This window comes from Monodon monoceros, unplaced genomic scaffold, assembly GCF_005190385.1.
Source record: "Monodon monoceros isolate NGI ecotype Baffin Bay Population unplaced genomic scaffold, NGI_Narwhal_1 Super_Scaffold_13, whole genome shotgun sequence".
NCBI lineage: Eukaryota > Metazoa > Chordata > Mammalia > Artiodactyla > Monodontidae > Monodon > Monodon monoceros.
This window is the reverse complement of record NW_021703769.1, coordinates 56,972,792-56,995,036: the sequence shown is the minus strand read 5'-3', so window position 1 is coordinate 56,995,036 and position 22,245 is coordinate 56,972,792. Positions and strand designations below refer to the sequence as shown.

General features: G+C 35.7%; 1 protein-coding gene across 5 annotated transcripts in view; it reads right to left on the bottom strand.

Moving 5' to 3' along the window:
• The window catches only part of ATF7IP2 (activating transcription factor 7 interacting protein 2), a 76,227-nt gene extending 56,076 nt beyond the window's left edge, over positions 1 to 20,151 (bottom strand). For all 5 annotated transcript variants that reach the window (XR_003793103.1, XM_029220265.1, XM_029220268.1 and 2 more), the window contains exons 1-5: positions 20,030 to 20,151; positions 6,617 to 7,473; positions 5,475 to 5,599; positions 1,571 to 1,705; positions 912 to 1,010 (exon numbers count right to left, since the gene is read on the bottom strand). Coding sequence is in view for 4 of the 5 variants with exons in the window: in XM_029220265.1 (XP_029076098.1) it covers positions 912 to 1,010; positions 1,571 to 1,705; positions 5,475 to 5,599; positions 6,617 to 7,463 (1,206 nt within the window). In the remaining variant the exon portion in view is untranslated. The remainder of the gene's footprint in view (positions 1 to 911; positions 1,011 to 1,570; positions 1,706 to 5,474; positions 5,600 to 6,616; positions 7,474 to 20,029) is intronic.
• Between the last annotated feature and the right edge of the window lie 2,094 nt (positions 20,152 to 22,245).

The window sequence follows — 22,245 nt, the reverse complement described above, 5'->3', positions numbered from 1 at the left end:
TGGATTCTATCAAACATTTAAGGAAGTAATAAAAATCTTGCACAAACTTTCAGAAAACAGGGAAGGAAATGCTTCCCAATTGATTTATTGAGGCTAGCGCAAATATGATACTAAAGGGAATAAAGACATAAGAAAAAATTCAGTGAATGTATACTTATGATTAATTTAAATTTTTTTTTTTTTTGCGGTACGTGGGCCTCTCACTGTTGTGGCCTCTCCCGCTGCGGAGCACAGGCTCCGGACGCGCAGGCTCAACGGCCATGGCCCACGGGCCCAGCTGCTCCGCGGCATGTGGGGTCCTCCCGGACTGGGGCACGAACCCGCATCCCCTGCATCGGCAGGCGGACTCTCAACCACCACGCCACCAGGGAAGCCCTATTTTAAATTTTATATAAAAAATATAAACAGATACTAAACTCTACTTAATGATACCCATGCTGAAATATTTTGGAAGTGTACACTGCAAAGTGTATTTTGATACAAAATACGTTAGTACTTATGACTGTACCAAATATGAACATGGCTTAGGGGATGAGTAGGCTGGCAGATACATGACAAAAATATATTAAAAGAGTAAAGGTAGAAGTCAGACGTTGATTATACAAGCGTTCACTGTAAAATTCTCTCAGCTTTTCTATGTTTGAAATTTTTCATCATGATAAAATGGCGGGGAGGGAGGCAGTACAGGCAATCACAAACCACCTCTCTACTCACTTTATGAAATAAATACAGGTGGCATTTACTTTTGGCTATCTGAGGGTATCTTCTCCAGAGATAGACGAACATTCTAAGTATAAATTTATTGTCTTTTAAACCTATGTCTTCATTGGAAGTATATTCTGCTCTTACAATCCAACTACTTATAATGTGGGGCAAGTAAGTTATTAAAACTCCTATACGTTTATACCAACCTTACAAGCTGTATTGCTGGATACCACGTTTGGTTCCACACAATTCCTATGAGATAACATTACCGTTTTAATACGTCTTTGAAGTTTTTTTATTTTTGTCTAGAAGAGAAAAACAAATAAATACAAAACCAGAGTACCAAATAATATATCATATAGAGATGGAGAGAAAAATATTTGCCAATGTAATTTTGTGAGACTTAGGCATCCACCAAATAAATGAGAAATTCTTATGTAAGCCAAACATTTAAATCAGGTTTGATCTACTATAAGATGTTCAAGAATAGAAGATTAAGAAAATCAAACTTCTAATTGGTCCATAATAAAATTAATGTTGGTAGAAACACCAATTAGCAAGTAACCCTAGAAGAGTAAAACAAAACAAAAAACCTAAAGAAAGTTTGAAACAGGTTATACAAGCTCTAATATAGAATATATTTTGAACTGACACAGAATGGCTGATGGTTCTACAAGTATTTCTCAAGGGCCAATACAGCTGAGATATAATAATTTATATTACCAATGGTATAGCACATCAGGGTTGTGGCCAGGGATCAGATTTGGGTCCACCTTTACTGTTTTCCTTTCCTAATATGTAAAATATCATTAAATTCTACTTTTTAAAAGGACTCAAATGAAATAAAATGAAATTAGAAACTTACGAAGAGTTCATCAGCTATTGCTTCATGTTTACTCCTGCACTGTGTCTTCCCAATGCGTTCAGTCAATTCTTTCAGTTTGTTATCAAATAGTTTGTAATTTATACTACAGATCTCCTGTCGAATCAAATGTCCGACCTAGAATGTTAAAATAAAAACCAAAACACTCCACGTTTCAAATTTAAAAGCAATTTTATTTTCTACTTCTTAAAAACAGCTTTGCTCTTTTCTGGATTTATTGTAACTAACAAAAGGTTCTTTATTTATGTATTTATATTACTATGTCAATAAGGTTTATAAAAGTTAAATAGCAAATTCAGCAGAACACATCTAATATTTAAATATATGGGTAAGTTAGAAATTAAATTTATTCTCCTAGTGCTAATTTTAGTTTCCTACAGTTTTGGTTGAATTCCATAATACAAATTAAAGGAATAGTAAAAGTCTATATATATCCCATTTATACTTTTTAATGACCATAGCTGAAACCTAGTATTCTATAAAAAGGGACTCCACTTATCTGAAAACCAGAGCCCAGTGAAAATGGCTGGTTGATCTGTAGTAGACAGAAAGGAAATTATGAAAATTTGAGCCTTGACCCCACCATTAACAAGCTATATGACCTTCGGGAAGTCACAACATCTCTGAGCTTCATTTTCCTGGTCCACAAATGGGTAGATGTCATACAATGTTGAACAAGTGATGCTCATAGGATTTTCATAAGAACATAAAAAGATAATATGCATAAGAGCTCCATAAAATGGAAAACACTGAATTGAAATGAAAGAAATAAATATACAAGATAATCTCCTTTAGTTTTTTTTTTGCAGGGGGAGGGGATGACTTATTGTTAAAGTGAAAAAAGCAATTATGTGACTAATGCTATCTGGCATAATGCATGCTATTCTATCAGACTACAGTAGTTAGCACATGAAACATTAATGAATTTCATTATCTGGCTAGTTTTCAGAAAATAGGTTGGCCTATTTTCAGGTAGCATAATTAATCTCAATGCCTACTGATATGATGGCTTTGCTGAGCCATACATTCAGAAATATCCACTGCAGGTGTTTGCTCAATGTATATGCCCCTTTTAGCAACTTTCACAACAGAGTAGGTAGTCTCTCTTAATAACAAATTCTGTCATGATATATTTAAGGTATTTATTAGTAATATTTATATCTTCCCATAATATCTTGTTTCTTGGTGCTCAAAACTGTAGCACATAGTTTCTATGTTAAACTCCTTTATACTGATGTCACCTAGATGATTAGTCATATTCAGTAATTTTATTTGATTATTCCCAAGGTTTTTCCTTTTCATTCCCTATTGTTCTTGATCTTCAACACTATCATCTACTCGATTTCTTCCGTAATGCTTCATTAACATTTCTACAGTGGTTTCTCAACATTATTAGACATGATTGTCATTTGTACTCTCACAACTTTTAAATATCTGATTAATAACTGCTCAAAGCATATGTATTATGTAAATAAGTGCTCAGAAAATCATACTATTTTTACTGACAGCCATTACCTGTCCCCATGTGTGGTTTTTATGGATTACTGCATGCTTGCCAGTTCACTGGCTGAGGTCAATACGTGAAGTTCATACCCTGATGAATCTTGGAATACATATTTAACTGTTTTGAATATGGAAATACTGTTTTGCTAAGAAGCAAAAGCCATACAGTGTTCATCAAACTTCCCTGGTAAGGAAGAATCATATGGAATACTTGTTAAATTCACAAATTCCTAGGACCTACCCTGATCCACCAATTTCCTGAAAAGAGGCCTGGAAAGAGGCCTGGCACCACTAATGATTCTTATCGGCTAAGTCTGAGAAAAGAGAAGCTTAAAACAATTAGTAGTGAGCTGAAGACACCACAATTTAAACAAGTACTCCTGGTGATTCAGATGGAGGCAGACTCTTAAAACTTGGTTACTTTGGATTAACTGCCCTCCAAGGCATGCATCCTCTAGTGTAGAGTACACACTTGTTCTCATTTAGTGGTTATGGTCTTCATACAGAAGGAAGACACAATAACCTCCACCAAATACCTCATAAATATCTTCTGCAGATGGTAATGTGTCAAAAATTATGGAATCAGATGAAGTCCTAGCTACAATTTGCAGATGGTAGGCAAAGTGGCCTAAAGATTGGAGAAAAACTGGAAATTATGTGTGTATGTGTGTGTGTATATACATATATATATATCCCCTATCTGCCTCAACTTTCTGCAATGGTGGGTAGGGTTAACAACTTGGACTTCGGAAGAAAAACCCCTCTACTTCAGTAATTTAATTGGAATCAACCAGGCCAAGATCCTTCTGAAACCTCAAAAGATAAGCGTTAACTGCTCTGGGACTCTCTCAGTAAGGAAGAACAATGTCAGAATGAGAGGCCCTATTCCGCTGGGATTCAAACAAGAAAAACAAACAGATGTGGTTTAGAGAGTTAACTGTTCAGACAGGAATTAAAATACCAAGTGAGGGAGAGCTAGTTACTGAGAGATAGATAAAAGATAGGAATTAGCTAAAACCCAAGCTGTCACCCGACAATGTAAGAAACTTCTGGTGGTAGTGGTGGGGGAGGATAACAAATAAACTGCATTCCTTCAACCTCACTGGCAAGGACCATATTCTGTGTCAACTTGGACCAAGTTTTTTGTGAGGTAGATAATAGTGGTGAATGAAAACCCTGATTTTTCTGTGCCAGTGAAATTAAAATGTTCAAAGATTAAATTTTGTATTTATATGTCCATATCAGAACTTATTTCTGAAATCAGCTACTAATCACTGAGAGTAACACAGCTGCAATCCCCAACTTCTTAAGCTAGATCCATGTTTAACATAATTCCACTACCCCATCCCTGCAAACAATAGAATATTTACATATTTTTTTATTAATGTCTCCTTTGGTCTTGCAGAAGAAAATAAGAAGTAGAAAGGGGAAGTATTGACTCACCTTTTAAGCTGATTCTGCATGAGTCTTTCAATGGTTTCCATTTATTATGTGAATATATGTTGATATAACATGTAACTATGTAATTGTAATGGCCTGTTTTAGAAACAGTGTTTTTGTTTCTGAAACAGCAGGATAGTTTGGATTGGGACATTTTTTTGTCCACTATAGCTGACGACAATCTATCACATAATGACTTTTAGTTGTGGCATTTCAGTGGTAATAAAATAGCAAAACATGATCATCAAAACAAGTCCTGATACAGGACCTACTAAAATTGAAGCTCATTACACTTAAAGTCAGAGTTGATCAGACATTAATGGAAACTGTAGTACAATGAGATGAAATGGGGCAAAAAGAAAAAGAAAAGTACACTTAATGATGCTATAAAAGCAAAACGTCAGATAATGCACCATATCTGTGTAAATTAGGGTAAGTAAACCTTTCCCTAATTTCTTGGAAATTAGGGCAAGTAAACCTGAATGTAGCAGGACTTTGTAATGAACTTCCGGGTTGCCTGGGTCTATGAAGTAGTGGTCAATTGTGATAATAAACAGCTATAGCTGTAGATCAAGAACGCCATGACCAGTACAAAAGAGACAGAATTGTTCACAAAGCTCAAGGTCATGTAGTGTCTGACTTGAAGAGATTTGAGCATAATATTGACTAAAAAGCCCATTCTCTTTCTACCACAGCACTCTACCTTCATGTGATTCTGTAGGTTACTCTGCATAGGATCATTTTGAAGGATCTAGAGATGTTTTGGTGATGTAAACAATTATTTTTCCCTAATATCTCCACCTGCTAATAATTCAGTTTTCATATACCTGCCCTGCATCATGAAAGTTATCTGTACTCATTGTTTAGATCAATTAACTTTTACCATTTTTTACTAATCAAAAGTAAAAGTTTCTGAAGCAAATATTTAAGCCCAATATTTTACCTGTTCCAGCAATGCTGTTTGCTTTCCCAGAGCTAGAGAAATATTTTCATTAACTTGCTCTGAAGTTTTCACACGCTTAACATTTTCTTTGATTTCTGAAAACATCCTCTTCTTTTGATTATGGCCTTGGGGAGACGGAAAGATGAGACAGAAAAATACTCCTTCTAATGAAGGAAACAGGGGAATTCTCTAATTTAGGGACCCCTAAGCAAATTAAAAAACTAAAATGTGACCACAGCAGTATTTTTTAGAAAATGTATAAAAAATTCTGACAAACTAATCCTTAAAAAAAAAGAGTATTTTAGTCCTGGTCTCAGATATACTTTCCTTCCAGAGTATTTAATATACACTTAATACTAACAAAAACAATAAATTACAGCATTTGATCTTCTGTTTACAGTTATTTACTTGGTGGTCTTACATTATTTTTAGAGTTACTTAGGCAGTCCTACATATTTTTAATAGGTGATCCTACTATTATTTTTAAGCAATTTAAAATTCACCTTGTTAAATGATCACTCTGTAGCATACATAAGAACACAAATACAATTTATCCTAGTAAATCAAGTTTTTCTTATATTTCATTAACCTACAAAAACACCCTTTTAATGAAATTTACTTGTGCTATTTTAATAACTTTATAACCCTAGAACTTCATTGGTTAATTATTTGATGAGTTTCTCACTTTACACACAAACCTGTATGTATTCTTATTATCTATCCGCTTACACTTGGCATGTGATATACAGGCCAATTCTATGGAAAGAAATGGGTTCAACTATTTAAAAAACCCACTCTGCCTTTCAACTAGCCTCCTTATTAATAAATTTAATAAAACTTCAAAAAAAAGAAAAGGTGTAAATGAAATAAACCAAGCAATTTCTATAAACCACCTTTTGATTTTGTTGTACTTTCAAAGGAAAGTGATTGATTCCTTCTTTGCCAGAATTTACTTCCCTTTGGACATAGAGGATACCATTCCCCCTCCCCGCCAAGAATGGTTCAGAAATAAGATACTCTGAAATAATTATCATTTACTGTTTTCCTGTCTATGTGTACTCTACTGTTTCTGAGATTATGAAACTGCCCAAAGCAAAGTAACTATTCTAACTTCTCCAAGAGATACGTAAGTATGCACTTACTGTTATTACTATCAGTGTCAAATGAGGACAGCCACTTTGCATCTGTACTTTCACAACTTAAAATGCTGGAATGACAGGTTCTACAGGATTCTTCACTTTTCAAAATGTCAGCAGCACAGTTACTAGAAATGACTGAATTTACCAAGTTAGGTATTTTATCAACAGGCACAAAAGGGATATCTGAATTTAAAGTTAAAGTGTTATTTTGTCTTTTATCACGAAACTCAGAATTGGAGTTTGTTTCTAAATAGGAAACTATCTTGTCAGTTCTCTTATCATCCAAGGTATTGGTTATTGTAGACTTTGACATCTGAACTACACCACTCAATACACTGGATGGACAGCAAATGGATTTCAGATTACAATCCTCTTCATGTTCAAAAATGGATCGTGTTACACTTGCCTGACATTCAAAATGGCTTTCAAAAGTGTTTTGTGAATCTTTTGCGTCTTGTGTAAAGAGTTTCCTGGGAGATTCTACTGTTTTACTTGGCTTTTCATAAGAGTACACAACTTGTTCTTCAGTGTATTCTAATCTTGTTTTCGAATCAACAATTTCTAGTGGTTTTATTAAGTTCTGAGAAAATACTTTACTTTTTGGTGCACATACTGAAATTTTTATAGAGTCCAAAGAGGAAGCATCATTTTCAGAATGTCTACATTTGCTACTTATGACATCAGTACTTGAATTCTGATTACTACTTGACACATTACTCCCAATTGCTGCTGTTTTTAGTGCTTCAACATTCTTTGACTTATTCAGGATCTCTGCTTGCTTCCGGCAACTTGCAGGCATTGTTTTTCTTGCTTTTAAAATCTTCCGTTTACTTCTATCTGGACTTGCCATCTTTCATATCCTAGAATTTAAGATACCATATTTAAATGAATATCTCTAGCAGACAAAAGTTAACATTTACTTACAATATTAAAATAATGCCGTAACTAATCTTACCAGATTTAGATAATTATTTTTATTGAAAAATATACCCATTTTCATCTGTTATTGATAATTTAAATTTTGTTCTATAACTCTATATAAAGTCAAAATTTATACTGTCAGTAAGCCTCTATTTGATACTAAGTCTGATAATTTATCTGGCCACTTTTTGTTATATCACCTCACTACTATAACCATTAAGTTCTGATTTAAATAATCCAAGTAGGCCATACTTTAGATAATCTAAAGATTAAGTTGCATTTCTTCATAAAAACAAAAAACAATGTTTTGTGTGGAATGTTCCATTTTCTACATACCGTGGCACCTTTTTAAAGCTTTCCTAATGTTCAAATTTCCAAATTAATGGTACTGCACGAGTAATTCTCAACAATCATCAGTATGAAATGAGCACTAAAATACACAACGTGATGCTAGTTCAAATAAGAAAGCCAAGTTAGGTTTCAATACATCCTTAATTCTGAATTATTTCTATTAATTTAAGAAAAATCTACTACATAGCAGGGAAAAATATTTTAGTATTTATTTCTCAGTATCCACATCAAGCCTGATCTGAACCATAGGTAAGTAAATGGTTTAAAAGAAAGGAAAACTGCCAAATTACAAGGCACTTAAAGGCATAATACAAGCAAAAAAAAAAAATTATATAATACATGATAGACCAGTTACCTAACAAACTATAGAGCACTTATTAAACTCGAAGACAGAATCTAAGACATTTTAAGGTGCAAATAACCCAGTCAAAGCTACCTGAATAATCTGATTTATCCTTATCTATTTTCTTACTCAAAGTTTTCATTTACTGTAGTTTTTTCATTCACTATATCATTTGACCAGGAACAGTTCCAGGATTTGTTAGACTTGAAGGCTAAGTGAATATTTAGAAAAAGAAAAAATATCACAAACTCAAATTGCAAAAACCTGTTATGTATACATAAAAATCAGGAAATCCAGAAAAATAGCACATTTTCATTAAGGGCCTGATACAAAATAGAACTCTATTTTCTCTATATGACTACATATTTGATAGCCTTTTCATGAATACAGTATTTGTAATATTCCCCAAAGACAAACCAAATCTTTTCTCTAGCAAGGTTGATCAATTTTTAATTTTTTTATTTTGGGGTTTTTTTTTTTTCCAAACATTTTACTGAAGTACCTACAGAAAAGTGCACATATCATGTGTTCAGTTAAAAGAATTTTCACAAACTGAATACACCCATTTAATCAGAATCAACATCAAGAAGAGAATGATCCATAGATTCATCAATTATAACAAATATACCACTCTGGTGGGGGATATTCATAATGGGAGAGGTTATGCATGTGGGGGTCAGGGGATATATGAGAAATCTCTGTATCTTCTTCTTAATTTTGCTGTGAGTCTAAAACTACTCTAAAAAAATGAAGTCTGAAAAAAAAGAGCTATAGAAATAAAAGAATTTTAAAAAAAGAATAATTCCAAGGGTCAACTGTACTGGTAACTGCCTAAAAGGTGAAGAAATAGTTTACATGTTGTAGTGAGGGTGAGTGAAATTTATTACTGGGAGCATAAAAAGCAACAACTCAGTCTAATTGGGGGATCACTGGCATCACCATCCTGACATTTAGACTTGAGTCCTTTGCTGCAAATAAGCCACATTTCACAGAGGTCTTTGGAATCGTGGTACTGTCCTGCAGCACAAGGTCAGAAAAACAGGTCATCTACATTTTCTCAAGTCTTAAAGATTTGTCATTTATAATTTACATCCTCAATCCATCTAGATTTTAGGATATAGTTACAGGAAGGGAAGTAATTTTGCTTTCCCTCAGATGTATACTGGCATACCTAGGAGATACTGCAGGTTAGGTTCCAGACACTGCAAATACTGCAATAAAGTGACTCACATGAAGTTTTTGGTTTCCCAGGGCATATACAAGCTATTTATGCTGTAGTGTAGTGTACAATAGACTAAAAAAACAATGTACATACCTTAATTTGAAAATAATTTATTGTCCAAAAAATGCCAAAACAATTCCAATAGGAACGTCAAAGACCACTGATCACAGATCACCATAGCAATATAATAATGAAAAGTTTTGAAATATTGTAAGAATTACCAAAATGTGACAGAGACACAAATGAGCAAAGGCTGTTAGATAAATGCTGCCCACAGACTTGCTCAACACAGGGTTGCCACAACCCTTCAATCTGTAAAAAACACACTATCTGCGAAGCACAATAAAGAGAAGTGCAATGAAACAAGGTATGCCTGTAATTGTTTGAAAGCATCCTATTAATTTTAAACTGTAAAAACATAATCTAATCTGTCCCTTTTATTCTATTTTATCTGGTGATGAAACTCATGCTGAATATATTGCTGTTCATCCCACCAACTTTTTTTAGATGTCTCTTATAAAACCTATTGAAAATATTTTAAACTAATGAATGTCTTTTAATAGGAGAATTTAATCCAATTACATTTATTGTAAATGACACATTAAAGCTTTAGTTTACATTTGGTTTTATGCCCTCTGATTTTTATAACTTGTTATGTTTTACATTTTATTATTTATGTTTATCTCCATGTCATTTTAGTATGAAAATGTCCTATTTTTTTTTTTTTTGAGGTACACGGGCTTCTCACCGCCATGGCCTCTCCCGTTGCGGAGCACAGGCTCCACACATGCAGGCTCAGCGGCCATGGCTCATGGGCCCAGCCGCTCCGCGGCACATGGATCCTCCTGGACCAGGGCACGAACCTACGTCCCCTGCATCGGCAGGCGGACTCTCAACCACTGCGCCACCAGGGAAGCCCTGAAAATGTCCTATTTTTTAAGGTCTACAAATGCTTTACAATTCTGTGGAGCCTAGTATATTTAAACATTCCCTAAAAGCATTTTTCAGCTAACATTTCATTAACCACTGAGGTCAAGAGATTTCTTTTCACTGAATTTAGAACTTTATATCCCAGGTTTTACTTTACTCTTACATTATATTTACACACACACACACACATTTGATCCTTGAACATAGGGTTTGGGGTTCAACTCTTCGTGCAGTTGAAAATCCACATATAACTTACAGTTGGCCTTTCATATATGTGGTTATGATGCTTTCATATCCACAATTCTCCATCAGCAGATTCAACTGCAGATCATGTAGTACTATAATATTTACTATTGAAAAATACCCACATAAGTGGATCTGCATAGTTCAAACTCATGTTGTTCAAGGGTAAACTGTACTTTCAAGAATAACTCTGGATATTCACATCTTGCTAAAGAACCAGATTTGGCTATTATAAATAATGCTATGAACATTCACGTATAAATTTTTGTGTGAACAGGTTTTCATTTCTCTTGGGTATATGCCCAAGGATGGAATTGCTGATCATACAGTAACTCTACATTTAACCTTCTAAGAAACAGACTGTTTTCCAAAGGGTCTGGACCAATTTACATTCACACCAAGAAAGTATGAGGGATCCAATTTTAGCACCTCTTCATCCATCAATACTCATTATCATCTGTCTGTTTTAGTATTGCATCTTGGTGTGAGTGATGACTTCACTGTCATTTTAATTTGCACTGCCCTTATGGCTAATGATGATGAGCATTATTTCATGAGCTTATTGGCCACTGGTATATTGTTTTTGGGGAAATGACTATTCAGCTCATCTGTCCACTTCAAAATTGGGTTATCTGACTTTTCATGGTTGACTTGTAAGACATCTTTATATATTCCAGATCTGAGTCCCTATAGACATGATTTCCAAACTTTTCCTCACATTTTGTGGGTGTCTTTTCAATTTCTTGATGGTATACTTTGAGAAACTAAAGTTTTAAATTTTGATAAAGCCCAATTTACTTTTTCATTTGTTGCTTGTGCTTTTAGTGTCATATCCAAAAAAAAAAAATCACTGCCTAATCCAAGGTCATGAAGATTTATCTCTGTTTAAAAATTTTATTGTTTTACCTCTTGGATACATTTGGAGTTAATTTTTATGTGTGTTTGTAATAAAGTGAGGGAGAAGGTCCACACTTATTCTTTTGCATGTGGACATAGAGCTGTTCCAGCACCTTTTGAAAAGGCCATTCCTTCTCCCTCATTGTTTTGTTTCTCTCATCAAAAACCAATTACCTAGGGCTTCCCTAGTGACGCAGTGGTTGCGAGTCCGCCTGCCAATGCAGGGGACACAGGTTCATGCCCCGGTCTGGGAAGATCCCACACGCTGCAGAGCAGCTAGGCCCATGAGCCATGGCCGCTGAGCCTGCGCGTCCGAAGCCTGTGCTCTGCAACAGGAGAGGCCACAACAGTGAGAGGCCCGCGTAATGCAAAAAAAAAAAAAAAAAAAAACCAATTGTCTATATAAATGTGAAGGTTTATTGTTTATTTCTGGATTCTCAATTTTATCCCACTGATATATAGGTATGGCCTTATGCCTGTACCACACTGTCTTGATTACTATAGCTTTCTAGTAAGTTTTGAATTCAGGATGTGTGAGTCCTCAATGTTCAAGACTGTTTTTGCTATTCTGAGTTCTCGGAATATCTATATGAATTTTAGGACCAGATTAACAACTTATGCAAAGAAGCCAGATGGCACTTCAATAGGGATTGTGTTGAATCTTTAGATCAACTTAGGGAGCAATTACCTTCATTCTATCAAGTGTTCTGATCCATGAATATGGGATGTCTTTCCATTTACTTAGACATTTAATTTCTTTCAATAATGTTTACTTTTCAGAGTTAAAGTTTTGCACTTTTTGATACTATTGTTAATGAAACTTCAAAATTTTTCACTGCAAGTACATGGAAATACAATAGAATTTTGTATATTTATCTTGCATCCTGCAACTCTATTGATCTTCTCATCTCAGAATAGCTTTTTGCAGATTCCTTAGGATTTCCTCCATACAAGATCATGTCATTTGTCAACAGTTTTATTTCTTCCTTTCCAATCTATTCCATTTTCTTGCCTAATTGTCCTGACTACAACCTCCTGTACAATGTAGACTAGAAGTGGCAAGAGTGGACATCCTTGTCTTGCTCCCTATTTAGGAGGAAAACCTTCAGTCTTTAATCATTATGCATAACGTTAACTGTAGATTTTTCACAGGTACCTTTTATCAGGTTAAAAAAAATTTCCCAACTAACCCTACTTCTTTTTTTGTTTTTTTTTTTACCATGAAGGAACCTTGGATTTTTGTCAGAATATGCCTTTTCAGCATTAACATGACCATATGGCTTTGTTCTCTATTCTATTGATATGGTACATTCATTAATATATTTTTGGATGTGAAACCAACCTTGCATTCCTGGGATAAACCCTACATGGTCATGACGTTGCTGGATTCAACTTGCTAGTACTTTGTTGACAATTTTTGCACCTATATTCATAAGAGATATTGTTCTGTCATTTTCTTACAGTGTCTTTGATTTTGTTACCAGGATAATACTGGCCTCACAGAATGATCAGGGCAGTGTGCCTTCCTCTTCTATTTCTCTGAAGAATTTGTAAGAAATTGGTATTTTTACACGTTTGGTAGAATTCAACAACGAAAACCATCTGAGTTTTTCTTTGTGTACTAATTCAATCTCTTTACTTGCTTTTCAGATTTTCTGTTTCTCCCTGAGTCAGTTTTGTTCATTTTGGTCTTGTTAAGAATTTGTCTAGGGCTTCCCTGGTGGCACAGTGGTTGAGAGTCCGCCTGCCGATGCAGGGGACACGGGTTCGTGCCCCGGTGTGGGAAGATCTCACATGCCACGGAGCAGCTAGGCCCGTGAGCCATGGCCATTGAGCCTGCATGTCCGGAGCCTGTGCTCCACGACGGGAGAGGCCACAACAGTGAGAGGCCTGCGTACCACAAAAAAAAAAAAAAATTTTGTCTAGTTCATCTATAAAACTGATCAGTATATAAGTGAATCGTTCTATAGGAGTCTCTTATTATCTTTTTAACTTCTGCAAGATCAGTAGTAATGCACCCTTTCATTCCAAATTTCAGTAATTTGAGTCTTTTTCATGGTCACTCTAGGTAAAGGTTTGTCAATTTTGTTATCTTTTTGAAAAACAACTTTTGATTTTATTAATTTTATTTTTTTCTTTCTTGATTTTACTAATCATTTCCTTCATTCTGCTTAGGTTTCCTCTTTCTGCATTAAGATTAAAAGTCAGTTTATTGATTTGAAGTCTTCTTTTTAAATATAGGCATTTATCACAACAAATTTCCTAAGAAAAGCTTTAATTGCACCCAAAATGTTTTGTATGTTATGTCTTCATTTCCATTAATGTTAAAGTATTTTCTAACTTCCCTCATGATTTCTCCTTTGACTCACTCATTATTTAGGAGTGTGTTGTTTAATTTCCACATAGCTGTGAATTTCTCAAATTTCTTCTTCTTAGGTTCTAATTTCATTCCACTGTGGTCATAGAATGTAGTTTGTTGTGGTTTCAGTCCTTTAAAATGTGTTGAGGTTTGTTTTATGGCCTAGCATAATGTCTATTTTGGAAATTTTTCTATGTACATTTAAGAAGAATATAATCTGCTTTTGTTTGGTTGAGTGTTCCAAAGATGTTTCTTAGGTCTAGTTGATTTACAGCGTTATTAAAGTCTTTTCTAATTGATCTTTCACCTAGTTTTCCATTATGAAAGTGTTGTACTGAAGTCTCCAACTATTATTGTTGAAATTTTCTATTTCTCTGTTCAATTCTTGTCAATATTTGCTTCATATATTTTGGCGCTAGTTAGTGGCATGTTTGTAATTGTTATAACTTCCTAAGGGACTGCACCTTTTATTACAAAATGTCCCTCTTTACCTCTAATATTTATTTTAAAGTCTATTTTGTCTTAAATTAGTATAGCCACTCTAGTTTTCTTATAGTTGCTATTCACATGATTTTTTCTATGCTTTCAACATAATTGTATCTTTCAATCTATGTGTGTCTCCTACAGACAGCATATAGTTGGATGCTATTTTTCCTCTGGTCTGACAATCTGGTATTTGACTGGATTGTTTAATCCATTCACACTTGACATTAATATTGATATAGCTGGATTTCTGGCTACCATTTTACTTTGTTTTATATGTTTCATGTCTTTTGTTCCTCTATCCCATTACTGACATAGGCATTCATTTTTTAATACTTTCTATGTGGCATCACTTCAAAATTTCATTTTTCTGCCTGGTATCATACAGAAATACAATCAGTGCTTTTTTATTGATCGTATCTCCAATTAATTCATTAAATTCACTTATTAAACCAAGTAAGTTCTTTTGAACTTTCTATGTAGTGTCATAATTTTCTTGCTAAGCCTTATTTTTCTTATTGCACTAGTTAGAACCTCCAGTATGCTATGAATGGGTATGCTGTTAGCAGGCATCCTTCACTCATTACCAATCTTGAAAGGAGTGTGTGGTTTCACTAACACCACTATGATTTTTGCTATACGTTTTACAAATGCTCTATATTAGATTAATAAAATACCCTTCTATTCCCAGATTTTATCATTAATGCATTTTCAATTTTATCCTTTTCATATATATTTAGATAATATAATCTCATTTTTTCAATTAACTTCTATCATATTGGTTGATCTCTTAAAATACTAAACCTAGCTTATTTCTGAAAGAAACCTCAGTCAGTCATAATATGCCCATTTTTTTGCTTCATGTTTCTGTATTCAACTTGCTAACATTTTGTTTAGGACTTTGTATCAATGTTATGAGAAAGATGAGTCATTCTTTTCCTTTATCAGGTTTTGAAATCAGGGTTATTTTGGCTTCATATAAAAAACTGGAAAGTCTTTTTCCATTCTCTGAAGAGTTTCTGTCTGCAAATAGTATTACTCCTTCCTTAAATGTTAGAAATAATTCATCACAATGCCATCTGGGCTTGGAGTTAACTTAGTGATAAAGGTTTTCAATTATGATTGAATTTTTAAAAATAGATATAGGAATCATTCATATTTTACTTTTCTGTTAATTTTTTTTTTCACACAAAATTTCAAAATTTAACAGAATTTCAAGTTTACAAAGTTCTTCATAATATTCTCTAATTACATTTGTAATACATGCAGGATCTGTAGTGTTGTCTCTTTTTATTCTTGATATTACTGACATGTTTTGTTTTTCTTTCTCTTGGTCACTCTTACTAGAAATTTATCCATTTAATCAATACTGTCAAAGCATTGACATTCTGACTTTCCTGACTCTCTATTGTATGCAGTGTTCTATTTCATCATTTCCTGTTAGTTTTATGATTCAATTTTCTTCAGGCTTGATTTTTGTTCCAGCTTGAGATAAAACCCAAATTTTTTTCAGTCCTTTTTGTTTTTTTGCATTTAAAGCTACAAAATTTCCTCTAAGTCCTGTCTCTTTGTCAAGTCTCACAAATTCTGATAAGCCCTCTTATTACTTGGTTCAAAATACTTCCTAATTTCCATTATAATTCCTTCTATGATCTGTGCATTATTTAGAAATACATTTATTTCCAGGCAATTGCAGATCTCCAAGTTGCAGTTTTGTTGTTGAAGGTTAGCTTAATTTAATTGCATTGTAATCAGAGAATGTCCTCTGAATAATTTCCATCCTGTATTATCTGTTGAGGCTAGTTTCACAGCCAATTTTTTCAAAAGCTCCATGTGTATTTGAGCAAAACCTGTATTCCAATATTGTTGGGTACAGTGTTATTCTATGTCGACGCCAACTAGTTCAAATTTCTTAGCTGTGTTGTTTATAATCTTCCAGCTATTAAAACAGGAGTGTGTTCAGAGTGATCCACTATGATTCCACAACTTGTCTATTCCACTATGATTTGTCTATTTCTTTTAACTGAATCACTGTCTCTCCCCCCTTACAGTATATAGTTTGAAGCCATGGGTACATACTGATTGAGTTTATTTTCTCTATTCCTGGTGCTGGACTGGTTTTTCTCATTACAAAATGTCTCTATCTCTAGTGATGCTTGTTGCTGAGATATTACCTTAATACATTATACATATCAATACTAAATAAAGCACAATTCCTGTTATATTTTACATTTACACCAAAACAAATCTAAGCTAGGTTGTATAACTTGTTCAGAAAAACACAGTTCAGAGCCAGTATTTAAACCCAGGATCGTAAGACTCAAATCTCATATCACAAGTACAAATCAGATATTATGAAGTAACAATGTTACCTTTAAGGGATATATAGTGGTCAACAAAAGGACAAAACATGACCAACTTGTGCCAGGTGACAATCTTATAATGAGCATGAACTAATCCTTACTACTCTAAATGTGGTCCATGGACCAGCAGCATTAGCATCTTCTAAGTGGTAGTAGAATTTTGCTTTTACTTAAAAAAATTTTATCGATGTAGTGGTATAAAAGCAGCATAGGGCTTCCCTGGTGGCGCAGTGGTTGAGAGTCCACCTGCCGATGCAGGGGATGCGGGTTCGTGCCCCGGTCCGGGAAGATCCCACATGCCGCGGAGCGGCTGGGCCCGTGAGCCATGGCCGCTGAGCCTGCGCATCCGGAGCCTGTGCTCTGCAACGGGAGAGGCCATAACAGTGAGAGGCCCGTGTACCACCAAAAAAAAAAAAATTAAGCAGCATAAAATGCTCATAGTGAAATAAAGTAGTTGCTTGTCAACACTCAATGCCTAGTAACAATCATTTTAAACTAACTTGTTTCTTTTTTAATCTCAGTATTTTAAAATACATTCACAGTAGTATTTCTTGAATTACAAATTTTGGCCACTATCAAGGTCCTATACATACAGATGAGGATTTAGCTCTTTTCTATACCCTATACATCTTTTCATCACATTTGTAATTAAATCAATACTTGAGTTGTTACAAGCAAATACATAACCAGAGAATCACGACTGCATTATCTTTTTTATATTTCCTTTTTCCTGAAGCTATTAAATTTTATCTCTGAATTTCCTATAAACCTATCCTTCACTTTTTTTTCAAATTCATCAGAACAGTCATATACCAACATTTTCCCTTATTCTCCACTCCTTCAAGGTCTCGTTTAAAGATCATCTCTTCAGAGAAAGACTTCCCCCAAGAGAACTACTTCCTTATCTGAATTTCCCATTAGAAATTCATATTTTAGTCATGATATTTGTGGGCAGAGACTTGTCTTACTTTTATATCCTCAGTGAGATGCTTTTCATGTAGAAGTTTTATTAAATGCTGCCTAAATGAATACTCAACTTATAAAAATGAACCTCTGGAAAGCCACCCAGGGTTATTTTTTCCTTAATAAAGAGTACCAGAACAGGCCTCAGCAACTTTTGCCATAGCTTTACCATAAGCTATTTCATATCAGCAGCACTATACACAGTAGAACTTCAAAGGTATACTGATACCACATTTAGTAGATACATATAGTGCCTCTATATAATTAATGGTTAAATTTAATAAGATCTGTATACAAACACCCCTTATATCCCTAGAAATTTAATCAGAAATTCAAAAATTCACATTATATCCAATTATCTCCCTTACCCAAACAGTTATGTTTACTTCCCTCTAGATATTACCTGACTACAATCTTTCTGTCCTACTTAGATTGGTAAAGATAAAAAAAGGATACGAAGTTACCTGAGTCTATAGTAATGCATTTTAAAGATATGGGTCAAGGTTTAATTAAGCTTTAGAGAACAGAATAAGTATTTAAACGATGTAAGGATATGAGACAAAATAAGATAGAAGAATATGTTTCTTTGTATTTTAATATAATCTCACTCAACTTAATGAGAACTAGTACTCTTGTGCACTTAAAATCAGTTTATTTTTAACAAGTATCCGATATATTATTTAAAATTTGATATAAAATGAAATACATCTGTACACACCCACTATAAGAGAACTACATGATTTGCACATGCAAAGATGCAGGGATCATGCAATATTTTCATACCAGAATTCAAGATGTTAAGTAGCAAGGAAATACAGCAGAATTGAAGGTTGAGGTGAAGTATGAGCGTCAATAAGATAAACAGCTGAAAATTCAAGATGTACCTAGATACACCAGTTCTTAAAAGATGCAAATCATGCATTTCTGTTGAGGCAGAAGTCAATCTTAGGATGTAGTCTGTACAAATCTGCAGATAAGACTGAGAGTTAAGTAGATTAATTTGATTACGGTCAGACTCAACATTTCCAAAAATGTATTGAAGGATGAACGAACTAAGAAGACATACTTCACAAGAGCTGAACTCAATGTAATCAGTCCTTCAGCCAGATGATTCATTTTTGTATTTTCAATAGCTTTCCTGTGATATAAATTATTTTTATCTTGAATGTTCTTCCCCATTTGTTTTGCAAATAGTTGTCGCCAGTCATTTACTGGCTACAATATATGACAAAATCATAATAAAAGAGTATGAAATCCCAATCTAGCATAACAGCCTGTTTAAGTGGGTTTCACATAATTCTTCTATTTTTTAATATTTTATTCCTAATGAATTACTCAGTATGATCATCTTTTTCTAGGTCTTGACCATCTATGAGTCTTCAGAGCAGTAAATACCGGCTCGTCACAAAGCAAGCAACACATGCTGGCTTACAATGTTGGAAACTTCATCTTCAACACAGTATCACAGAAAGGTGGAAGTCAGTTTTCCAAGCCAGTTTTCCAAGCACAGCAAGGTTGTAATCAGAGAGACAAAGCAAAATAATTGCTTCCTCTGTACAGGACACATTCTTGAACTTGCCAAAATTGAAAGTAGGTGAGGGAAGGGCGACAAGCAGGAAATGGTTTTTTTCTTTTTAACTTCCTCAAAAATAAACTGTGTTAAAGAACCACGCCTGCCGTTACACGGCTTTCATCCTTCAATCACAGCATCCCAACACTGGTGAGCTCCACAGGTGTACATTACACGTTTGTGCTCCAGGCGGTTTCCTTTAAAAAGGCATGTGGGCATTAAAGGCTCGGAATTTTCTGTTTTCCCTGATGTTCTAGTACCTTCTGCATAAAATGTACATCAAGGAAAGCCTCCCCACCGCCTGATGAAGATCACTTAACTGTTCTGGCACCTGGTTTCCTCAGATAAATTATAACTGAAACTCCTGGAAATCTGGCGACGGAATCCCAAAGTTGCGCGGAGGACTACTACATTTTCTCCGTTAGTCTGTAAATGTAGTCCGGTAGGGCCCCATGCTTCCACTTACTTACTTGGCGAGTACCAAACCCTGAGGCAACGTCCCTACGCGGCCCCGACTAGCCCGCGCCGCCGCCCACCACCCGCTCGGACAGCGGGTGGAGACACGTCCTTTCGCTCTTCGCCGTTGTCTTGCCGGCCGGGTCGGATCCCCAACGACTCCGCGGACACATTTGAGTCAACCCCGCCGCAACCGCCCGGCTCGCGCGGCGCTCCGAGGCCTCCGGGGGCCGGCACTCAGGCGCGCGGCGCGCAAGAAACCTCCGTCCCGGCCAACTGTCGCTCGCGCAGGGTTCTCGCCCGGCCCCAACGTACCTAGTGCGGCGCCGCGCCAACCGCTTCTCTCCCCACAACCGCCGACAACCGCCGACAACCGCTACAGCCGACAACCGCTACTGCCGACAACCGCTGCCGCCGAGCACAATAACGCTTCCTCGCGAACCAGCTGAGGTAAGTTTCCCTTGCGCCCAGCCCCGATGGACTTCCGGCCAATGGCAGCGCGCACTTGCGGCAGCCCAGCCAATCAGAGACGAGCGGATGAAGGGGGCGGGGAGAACGCGGCGGGGAAGTGGAAGTCTGCTGAGGGGTGTGGAAAGTTCGCCTTCCCGAGCTTCTTTGTCAGGACGTTAGACCTACCGGCGGGTTACGCGACCAAGCGCCTGAGCTGGGCCTCTACTTCGAGCGACTGAAAGTTTTCCGAAGATCACTATTAAAAAAACTGTATTTACAAAAACAGGCGGCCCGTCCGCAAGCACTGGCTAACCCATTTGAATTTTTAAAACACTACAATAAAATATAATTGATCTTGCTTTCAGAGGTTTGTGACAACTCCTTAAATTTTGCAACCCAGGCGAGGGGTCATGGCCCCATTGTGTTCTCTCGAGTTTCCTAAATCGACCCAGGGATCTGCCAAGCTAGGCTGCATCAGACTTAATGAGACCTACTCTGCGGCCGAATAACCACACTTTTGGTGATTATCCTGGGTTCATTGAATAGTTAAGTACCCTCACTGTACCGGGTGCAGGAAATATCACCATCAGCTAGTTCGATTAAGGCCTCCTCATCATGGAGGGTGGAGCTGCCTGCTTATAACTACTGGCTACTAGAAAAATGAGCCAAGGTCGGACGATCTAGAAATAGGTCATTAACAGAAAAACCTACTCTAACCCAGTCTGTTCCCAAAATATGGTCCAGGGATCCCTGGAGGTCTACAAGGTCATTCTATTTTCATAACAATAGGAAGATGTTATTGGCCTTTTTCATTCTCATAGTCACAAGTGTTCAATGGACTTTTCCAGAAGCTTCTAGAAAATTGACATGTCTTTTGCAACAGATTGAATGCAGAAACAGATGTGAGAATCCAGCTGTTTTACATCAAACACTAGGGAAAATGTAAAATGTTGCCAATCTTTGCACAATTTTTTTGTTGCGTAAAAATTTTTTCTCCCAGTTTTACTGAGATATCATTGGCATACAGCACTGTATACGTTTAAGGTGTACAGCGTAATGATTTGACTTACATACATCATGAAATGATTATCACAATAAGTTTAGTGAACATTCATCATATATAAGTACGAAGTTAAAGAAGCAGAACAAAAATTTTGTGTGTAATGAGAAATCTTAGGATTTACTCTCTTAACGTTCACATATAACATACAGCAGTGTTAACTGTGTTTAACGTGTTGTTATGTCACATTCCTAGTACTTATTAATCTTATAACTGGAAGTTTGTACCTTTTGACCGGCTTCATCTGATTTCCACTGCTTCCCTCCGTGCCCAGCACTGCCCCCCCACACCTCTCTTAACCACAAATCTGATCTCTTGAGAAAATAACAATTTTGAATATAATTGAAGGGTATGTATAGGGTTGCTGAGAGAGAAGGATGGTGTGGGAGGGAGTGTGAGGCAAGTAAACTGGAGCCAGATAAGGAATTTAGACTTAATTCAGTCAATAGTGAGTAAGTAGCCTTTAGAAATATCATGCCTATTTAGGGTGATTGGGTATCTTGTGTGCCATTTTAATAAGAATTGATATTTACCAGGCATTATGTCAATTAAGTTCATTACATGCATTTTTTCCCATTTATTTCCACATTTGAAATTGGACAATCTGTATTCAAAATTGTGCTGTGTTACTTATTAGCCATGTAGTCTTGGACAAGTTAGGTCACCTCTCAGAGCCACGATGATCTTGTCTCTTAAATGGGAATAATAACAACAAAGGATTTTTTGAGTTCTTAATTGTCCCGGACACTGCACTAAGCACTTATCCATGTTATTTAAATTAATTCTCATAACTCAGTATATGAAGTACTATGAAGATTCTCAATTTGCTATTTGATTTTTATATTATTTATTATTATTGATGTATAGTTGATTTACAGTATTAAATGTTACAGGTGTACAACATAGTGATTTACAATCTTTAAAGGTTATACTCCATTTACAGTTCTTATAAAATATTGTCTAGGGGGTTTCCCTGGTGGTGCAGTGGTTGAGAGTCTGCCTGCCGATGCAGGGGACACGG